We start from the raw sequence: 10,132 nt of genomic DNA on the forward strand, positions 1-10,132 counted from the left end.
TCAGTTAGAAAAGGTGACAATATGTGATATGGGACAACATTTCATGTATGTGAAATACTCAGGTTTAATACCATTCCAGGCAAATTGTCAAAATAAAAAGCTTCATGGATTAGAAGAGACTCAAAATCACAGGTTATGGTAAACAGCTTCTCATGTAATCAATGTTAGTTTTCTCAAATCTTAAACAATGTGTAGTATAACTGTCCAATGATTGAATGATCAATGATCATAAACTGAAAAGCCCCAAACATTTGTTTATGATAAAGTAAATAATAGTATGGCGCCTTATGGCTACAGATTTTTTGTCCATTGAAATATATTTGCAGGATTGTAGGATTTCGCTGCCATATAACAGCTACGATGCCCCAAGCACTAAAGAAATCATAGCTAAAAGTCCTTCAGCAACAAGGAATTCACACTCGGACATCTAGCAGCAGTAGGCGCGTTCCGAAACCTCTTACCAAGATGATTTCCGACATCCGAGGTTTTTTTTTCGTATTGCGTGAGTAGATATCATGCAGCTTTGTCACACTTTTGTCACGGAGCTCTTACCCGTGCCAGTTAGTTTCCAGTCCCCTGAAGTTGATCGGTGCGCGCGCATGTCAACCGGAAATAGGGTTTAATAAACATGGCATGGCATTGGATGGCGTGAAAATCGGAAATACGACAAAGCTGGAAGTTGCATGCTATTGACAAAGTAACATTAGATCCGCCTTATGTTTTATTGGTTAATAAACCGGATCTATGTCATTGTGTATTCATTCTTCAAACTATATAGTCGAACTATCGTCTTAAAAAATGTTATTTGCGTTGTTTATTGTTGCATTGCTTTTGGACGTTTTGAAAAAAAACAAAAAATATGGCACACATGTTTAATCAGATATATGCAGACACTGTTGAGTTTGAAGAAGTTAGTCACAGCGATCTTATCAATTTGATTTTCGTCGATTTTATAAGTAAAAAAGATTCAAGAGCTACGAAGAGCTGAAAAGGATGAAAGTAAAGCAGACCCTTGGACGGAGTATCAAAACGTTTTAGAAATGATGGCTGAGGAAGATCGGTGGTTCAATTTTGCAGCTCGTGCAGTCGAAACAATCAATCGCGAACATGTCTGGAATGGAATATGTGAAGCCTTTAAGTTTCTAAAGTACAGTGGACCTTCGAACTCTCACAAGACATATTTTGACAAACTGTTTAGTGTTACTTGGGTAGAACTAATGTTAATGTACACGGAGACAAAACGTCCTCCTTTTTATCAACATCTCTTTGACTATGCTGATTGTAGTTGTAAACTGAAATACAGATCAACTGTGTAATTGCTTTGACAAAAAAATAAAATATAAATTTCAATGTTATTGCATTTTGTCTTCAGTTGTTTTATGACCATGTCATTGTGAAAATGGGGATCGGTAGCAGCAAACGTGAAAATAGAAATGCAAAAAGGGATAAAAATCATAATCGTCAGAAAATGTTTCGCTTGGGTATAAGTTTCGGACGCAACGATCTCAATCTTGAGGGTCATTTGCAAGCAGGATACACAAGTAAAACTGTTAAAAATTATGGACCCGCCGCAATTAAACTTCCAACAGATAATGCGATAGAAGAAACACTGCCTGTAACTGAAAACATTGAACCCATCGATAATGAGTAGTTAAAAGAAATTGACATCTAATTGCAAAATTATTATCACGAGAACATTGTCATGAGTAACGTTGACCGGTACTTAGCCGGTGTATACTTCAATCCAAAACGCCCAGGAAGCTACGGAGGTGTTGAACGTTTGTACCGCGATGTAAAGGCAGAAGGAATATATGACATTAGTCGTGAAAGAATTAAAGAATGGCTCATGCAACAAGACGCATACTCTTTGCATAAACCTATTCGAAGAAAGTTTGAAAGAAATCGTGTCGTAGTGAGTGGTATTGACGACCAGTGGCAATTGGATCTTGCAGACATGCAATCTTTGCAAAAGTATAATGATGGTTATCGCTATCTTCTTATCTGTATTGATGTTTTTTCCAAATATGCATGGGCTGTTCCATTAAAAAAGAAAACAGGATCGTCGCTGGTAGAAGCTTTTAAAAAGATTTTGTCATCAGGACGTAAACCAACACACATTCAAACGGATCAAGGCTCGGAGTTATTTAGTTCAGTTAATGAGACTCTTGACAAAGAAGTAAAAGACAATATCAAATTGAGCTTTGACCCCCGAACAGAAAAAATTAAAGTGCATGTAAGACAGGGTTACAAAATATCATTTAATCAACGAATGTCGGTCTTACTCGGTTTTGGCGGAAAAGACGTAGAGATTTTAAAAACAACCGAAAGCCCTTATGCTTCTGATTTGCACGGATCCGTCATGATGTATGTATATTGCAACATTGTACAACCGCAAGTTGTTGGAGACGTCAATGTAAAATTACTAAAGGCAGTTACCATTCAAGGAAAATATGGAGACATTGTTTCAAGAACATTCACTAATATCCAATACATACCTGTGCAAACAAAATCTTTTGAGGACATCGAAATTCTCTTAAGGGACGAGTTAGGAAACCCCATCGCATTTGAACGAGGGAAGTCGATAGTGACACTTCATTTCAGAAAGCAAGCTTCGTCTTATTTTACATAAGAAATATGACTCTAACAAATCGTTATGTTCAATATTATCTCAACCAACAACGAGGATACGGTTCATCACCAGTGTTTAAAGGAGCACCTTGGCAAAGAGGATATGGGCAAGTGGGTTATGGTCTTGGTGGCTTATTTCGCAGTTTAGCTAGGGCTGTAATACCTCTGGCAAAAAGCGGTGCAAAAGCTCTGGGTAAAATTGCTCTTAACACAGGAGCAAACGTTTTAGGCGATGTTATCTCGGGGAAAAGTGTGAAAGAGTCTGCAAAATCGCGAGTAAATCAGGCTGCTAAAGATGTGGGAAAATGGCTGTAAACAGAATGCAGCAGTTTGCTCAAACAGGAAGAGGAAAGTCTTCAAAGAAACGGTCAAGAAAACCAGCTAAAAGAGAAAGGCGACGACTTCCATTGCCATTCACAGTTCAGCCAAGAGACGTAAAGCAGCTAAAGAAGCAGAGGACATTTTCGGCTAAATATGGATTTCGTTCATCCAAAATCTGCAGAATGTACAAAACCGAACTTGATTTATTTTCTGTCCCACCAACACAAGTCAGTTTAGAAAGGGGCATTGGATTGATCATCAACCTGTGTCCAGCGTATCTGAAAATGGACCAATTACATTTTAGCGCCCGGCACTGAAGATTATGTTGACATGTCTAAGACAATATTGGTAGCTAGAGCGAAAGTAACAAAAGCCGATGGTGGGGATATCGATGATGACACTAAAGTTGGACCTGTAAACAATTTCTTGCACAGTTTGTTCAAGCAAGTTGACGTGTTTCTAAAAGGAAAGTTAGTTACACAAGCAACAGGAACATATCCATATCGTGCATATCTCGGAACACTTTTAAATTATGGTCCGTCAGCCAAACAATCCCAGCTCACCGCTGCGTTATTTTACAAAGATACTGCAGGTCAGATGGATAATGCAGATCCTGCTCACGCAAGTCCAAACAGGGGTTTGAAGACAAGAAATAAGTTTATCATGGGAAGTAAAATTGTTGATATGGCAGGTCCTATCTTTTGCGATGTTTTCTTTGGTGAACGTTACTTACTTAGCTATGTTGATTTGAAAGTGGTCATGAACCGTACCAGTGACGAATTTGTCTTAATGTCATCGGTGGACGGTGCAGCCTTTAGAGTGAAACTGATAGATGCATACCTTAAAGTTCGTAAAGTCAAAGTGAATCCTAGTATATCTCTGGCTCACGAAGTTGCCCTGAAAAAAGGTCCAGCCATTTACCCCGTAAGACGTGTGGACTGTAAAAGTTTTATTATTCCTTCTGGAAACCCTTCACTGCAAAAAGATAACCTTTTCAATGGTTTAGTGCCTAAATCGTTTGTTTTCGGTCTTGTTGAAAGTGCGTCATTCAACGGAGCTTATAAAAGAACCCATTCAATTTCCAACATTTCAACATTTCATCGTTAGGCATTTCAATAAATGGTGAATCTGTACCGTTTAAACCAATCAATTTGTCCTTTGGCGCGAATCCAAGATTTATAGAAGCATTTCTATCGCAGTTTTCAGGCACTGGGAAAATGTATTACGACACAGGCAATGGCATTACGCGTGAAGATTTCCCAAACGGTTTTGCCCTGTTCGGCGCGGACTTTACCCCCGATATGTGCAGCGCGTCCGAACATTTTAACACTGTGCAAAAAGGAAACCTGGCCATTGACTTACAATTCTCGACACCGCCAACTCATGCAGTTAGCCTTGTGTGCTATGGAGAGTTTGAAAATATAATACAAATCGATGGAGAGAGAAATGTCGTTTATTACTACATTGGATAAATGAACACCTCACAAATATGGACCGCTTTGAAATCCGATCCGGTAACAGGAAAAAATTTCTCGGTGTTTTTCCAGCCGACCGTTTGCCTAAAGAAATCGAAAGCTACCCAAAAGGATTTATCGCAAACACGGATGTAAGCGGAAAACCGGGGACCCATTGGGTTGCCTTTTACTTTCCTTCAGAAGAAAAAGCCGAATTCTTCGATAGCTATGGACAACCACCAGGGCGATATCATAAGTTCTTTAGAGATTATTTGAAACATTATGATTGGGGTTTAATAAACGTCAATTGCAAAGTATCTGGACGGATGTATGTGGACAATATTGTATATTTTACCTCAGCCATAGAGTGCGAGGATATAGCATGAATAAGATTGTAAACATGTTTGATGGTAATACTGTTGAGAACGATAACAAGGTATCAAGTTTCGTTAGCAGACATTTTCATATAGAAACTAGTGTAACCCTAAACGATAGCATTCAGTCAAGTATAAAATTTGTTGTAAAAGCTTGAGCCGTTTATTATCAATAAAATTTCTTTGTGTAAGCTAATTGCCTGTGTTTTCTATTTGCATATTCTAATGATAACAATCAGGAAATTGATATCAACTGCTCTATTTATTTAAACAAAACAAATCTTTACATGTCAAATTTTAATAGTCTATCCAACGTAAGCGAGTTTTCTTTAGTGTAGGGCTGGCTTTAGGTGTTGTCATTTTCGTTCTTGAGCCTCGGTGGTAGGCTATTCCGTCTTCTTCATTGGGCGAAGTTTCCATTTGAGCTTCTTCCCATCTTACATCGTTCCGAACCAAATCACGAGGAATGTTTATTTTGATAACACGCGAAAGAATTCTCTAGAACCTGTAGGATTGAAATTCTTTCTCCCTCTTACGGCGTCGCTGATGAGGTCTGATATATTTGATTGAGGAATAATAACACCGTCAAGTTTGACTTGTCCTGAATCATCCCAAGTTATTATATCTGGTTTTGTTTTGAGACGCTGCAGTATTGCTGTTGCACGTTCACGCATCGTCTTCGGCACACTTTGTACAATGACGGAGTCAGCTAATGTACGCACTTCGTTGTTTATTACCGTGTTTCTTTCTTCCCCGTCGGTTGTATCCATCACGCGTACTGTGGGTATCTGAATATCTTTTTGTTTCTTCAAATTAAGGAATTGCTCAAAGTTTGTGTTGAAAAGTTTTTGCCTTTGATCGTCACTTAAACCGTCTTGGTGAAGGATGTGCGAGAGTTGAGTATCTTTTTGCATCATGTTCATCGTAATTGGCGAAACTTCAAATTTTTGCTTTTGTTCATATTTATTATAAACGTCTTCAGGTACTAAAATCATTCGCTTGGCATGCTTCATTATTTCAGCAAACTCCCTAGTACGTTCAAAACCGGCGGTAGGAAGGCGCTCAGTAGATTGCCTCCTTTTTGATTTAAAAGTTTTTTCTTTTTAGCTCTTGAAATTCTCTTGTTCGCTAAGGCTCTGAGATGTTTCTTATACCTCAACAAGCGTCGTTTTGACTCGCAGATATCGGTACAGTTCCTTTTAACACATTAACTGCGCATTCACAAATGCACAACATGACATCAGATGGTCCATGTTCGATGATAACCTTTCGAATTTTCGGCTTAGATTTTGCAAGTACTTGCAGGTACGGAAGATTGCTCCTAATTCGTTTAGACATAATGTTTAAATGATTGTCGATGTCGATGCTTATCACTTATGTACATAGACAATCTGCTTTTCACCGGGCAAGATATTTGTTCTGACACGCATATTGTCAGATGTGAGTTGATGCAAATCGAGCAAAAGATAGCCGTAAGGGCGGCATGTGGCGTCTTGAAATGACTCCAAAAGGTAATTCGTTTTCTTTGGGTACATCTGCCGTGCCAATGTTGCGATACCTAGCGAATCTCTGGGGTTTTTAAAAATGATCATGTAGTGGGAATTTAAGCTGATTGTTCGGGATTGTTTACCAGGCGGAAATAAATTTTGTGTTAGATACATGACAGAGACGCCACGGTGATGTGACCCGCGGGTAAATAAATCGGACATTCGTTGATCGCTAGAACATTCTGACATCAAATCGTCAACGACCACTAAAGAGTTTTGACAACCTTCCAGAATATCAAATAAGTTGTCCGGGAATCCTTCGACGAAGCAAATGTTTGGAATTTTGATTCCATTTCACCAAATTCACTTTGCCGTTCACCATAACAGTAAATAATTTTATTCGGAACAGGATAAAAAAGTTCATTTAAATTATAAAGCATCGACCTAACCAAATAGCTTTTGCCCGACTGACTTTGACCACACACATAAAAGTTGGCAGGTGTTCTAAAACGTACGTCCATTGTCTCGCAAATAAAAGCAAACATGCTCTGCTTTCACTTTTATAACCACTCGCGCTAGTAAGCATTTTGACATATTCAAAGAAAGACGGTATGATTCGACTAGCTTGAATGGGAGGTATTTGTAAAATAGTGAACAAAGTGCACACAATAAGAATACATTGGACAATGAACAATTTTTATTAAATATTTTTCTAATTATCTACATGAATCAAACAACAAAAATCTCTTTTGATTACATATGAACACATCATACTTTAGCAGATATTTATGACAAAAATTTTAAAAGCACTTGAGGGTTTACTTTAAAATCCTCACAAGCATAGGCATGTCTTTTAATCGTTCATTCATTTTGTAACTACATTCATAGTTCGCAACATTCATAGTTCACAAGAGTTGTTTGTAACTTTTCCAATTTTCCATAATGAATTCCTTGCTGTCTGTATGTTTTTTCCTTATGGCTTGCTCATAAGACGAATAAAGGTTTAAACTATTGTATATAAATTATACCAAGTTGCTATCATAAAGCAGGGGAGGAGTTTAAATGAGCAATACCCATAAATGAATACATGATAACAACTTGGTATAATTTATATACAATAGTTTAAACCTTTATTCCTCTTATGAGCAGATGAGCAATGCTCATTGATGCTCATAATTACTTATGAGCACTTGCTCAAATGCTCATAACTGCTTCAACACACTTGCTCATTTGCCCACAAATGCACATTGCTACATAAAATGTCTCATTTCTAAAAAAGCAGTGCCGGCGAAATGAGCTGCAGATATTGTGGAAAAGTATTTAATCGAGCTTTCAACTTACGCAGACACGAAAAGAATACTGTCCACTAAGGGATGAGGAAAAAATGTCTCAATCAGATTCAGACAGTCAGGGAATGCATTTCGAAGATAATGTTTCTACAAGTTCAACAGATGAATCTGAAAGTTCAATGTCAATAGAAAATGAGGCTGAAACTGGAGAGAAAACTGATCCTTGGATACCTTTGATAGAAGAAGCAAGGGAAAGAAGTAATGTAGATTTCGATGAGATGAAGGAAAGCCTTGTGAACAGTGGTCTGGATGAGCAGACAGCTGAAAATCAAGCATATTCTAACATTCTACCAAAACTTCAAAAAGAATTGGAAAGTATTTATATGCAACGTCTTATGTGGATAAACCAACTGAAAAAAGATCCCATCCACAGAAAAATAATGCATACAAAGAAAGGGTTTATAGAAAATGACGACTTTGATCCACAGGAAGCTATGGAAGCAGCTATTGATAAGAGAAAGTTTCTCATCAACAGACTTTTAAAAGAGTACAGCTTTGGTGAGATTGCCAATGATGAAGAAGATTAACTTTGTTAGATGAATTCGTTTCATAATAACTTGTATCTTATTTTGAAGTGACGTTGTTCAATAAAATCTTTTCATTTTCAGTTTAGTGTGAAAATTACTTTAATATTGCATAGCTGCAAAATCCTCTGCTATTGTTTCTATCTCTATCTGTTTAATGGAAACATGCCGAGAAAGCCTCTTAGAGCTATACATACTGCGCGAAGCTCGATGTTTTGAAATATTTTGCGCCTTCATAAGATGAAAAGGAAATTCCCTAAAGTGATGATGCATGAAATAGCTCGAATAATATTACGCTTACGGCACACTTCTACCTATATACGCGACTTTCGGCAGTAAACCGGTTATTTTAAGCCTGAAACAACTAAAATTGTTGTGCCACATCGCATCTTGAATGCATAAGTTAATAAATTTAAACCACTATAGGCAGATAGGCTTGTGGTATCAATTACTGCAATATCAATATCAAACGCGCGTTGCACTTTTATCAGTTGATTGCCCTAACTTCTTGGTTTAAATTCTCCTAATACGATCTCTAGCAACCAGTAAAACAAACGCATAAAAGTAATAATAAAAATAATGTTTGTAAATCTAAGAAGGACAGAGTTAAAAGCTAGGATACTGCACAGATCTTACCCACGCCACATTATTCAAGGTCATACTATTCAATGGTAATTTATAATTTACATTTGCGAGATGGCAACGAAGGTCACATCTCAAGCGCATGTGTAGTGTATCTCAACCACTTACGAAACAGAGAGCCTTTGTGAAGATGCAATATCCAAACATGCAATCGAAGAAGGATGGCCTCGCCATAAGCGTCGTTTTATACCTTCAGTAAGTACCGTTTGTCTTTTTTCTGTTCCTTAGAGTGTTTGTATTAACTTTAACAGAGGCGTCGATTTTATTTTTTAGAAAAATGTGATCACTGTGATGATTATCTTGTAAAACCCTCGTGTGGGCATGTATCGTCTCATAAAAGATCTTATCGAGTAAGTTTTAATTCGTTTGTAGTTGTCGTAAAATGTTTTTTTCTATGTAATATTACATCGCTTACGTATATGTATACAGAAGTGCTAACATGTAAGCAGTAAATTCATACATGTTTCTTATATTTCATTTAGAACAATGTGTAATGGTTTGACCTTACGAATCGAACAGGAATAAATAAAATATATATTTACAAAAGCTTAACGACTCGTGTTTCAAGTTTGTTGTTTGACCTTACGAATCGAACAGGAATAAATAATATATATTTACAAAAGCTTAACGACTCGCGTTTCAAGTTTGTTCTTTTTATCTGAAACAAATATTTTAAGCCAATCTTTACAAGTATATTTTAGTATCTCAAGTCCGTTAACGGGTGGCTTGACATCTTCAATGCTTTTCATAAAATCTTTGATCACAATCTCTTCGGACACGCTTTCCAGGGCATCATCAAAATGCAACAACATACGCTCGTCATGCTCCATCATGAGACAGTCATGCTCGAGTTGAGAGTGGTGATCAATCATGCATCCATTGCAGTTCTTATTTACTTCAGCGTTTATCATTGCAGCAATTTCTTCAACATAGCAGTCTAAAAGTTTATTTTCTAACAAACTTTGACGTACAGTTATTTCATCCTTTTCTGACTCCAAAGTCAATTTGTTCATTCTTAATGCCAGATCAATGTCTACATTCAATTCCATTTGTTTCAAGAGATAAAATGTAAACCTTTCGATAAAGTATAAACTATAAAATGCAATTACCTCGTTTTCTACCGTTTTTACCTTCGATTGAGAAAAGGAAACGGATCTAATGTCACTTTGTCAATAGCATGCAACTTCCAGCTTTGTCGTATTTCCGATTTTCACGCCATCCAATGCCATGCCATGTTTATTAAACCCTATTTCCGGTTGACATGCGCGCACCGATCAACTTCAGGGGACTGGAAACTAACTGGCACGGGTAAGAGCTCCGTGACAAAAGTGTGACAAAGCTGCATGATATCTA

The 10,132-nt window shown here is 37.3% G+C and overlaps 1 protein-coding gene across 1 annotated transcript; it reads left to right on the forward strand.

Annotated features, from left to right (window-relative positions):
- The first annotated feature begins 2,634 nt into the window (after positions 1 to 2,634).
- On the forward strand, positions 2,635 to 4,421 carry LOC124453387 (uncharacterized protein F54H12.2-like). Its single transcript, XM_047004204.1, has 3 exons — positions 2,635 to 2,878; positions 3,254 to 3,988; positions 4,057 to 4,421. The coding sequence occupies exons 1-3, from the start codon at positions 2,635 to 2,637 to the stop codon at positions 4,419 to 4,421; spliced, it is 1,344 nt and encodes a 447-aa protein (XP_046860160.1).
- Positions 4,422 to 10,132: the final 5,711 nt, after the last annotated feature.

Source organism: Xenia sp. Carnegie-2017, unplaced genomic scaffold, assembly GCF_021976095.1.
Source record: "Xenia sp. Carnegie-2017 unplaced genomic scaffold, XeniaSp_v1 HiC_scaffold_25, whole genome shotgun sequence".
In the NCBI taxonomy this organism is placed as follows: domain Eukaryota; kingdom Metazoa; phylum Cnidaria; class Anthozoa; order Malacalcyonacea; family Xeniidae; genus Xenia; species Xenia sp. Carnegie-2017.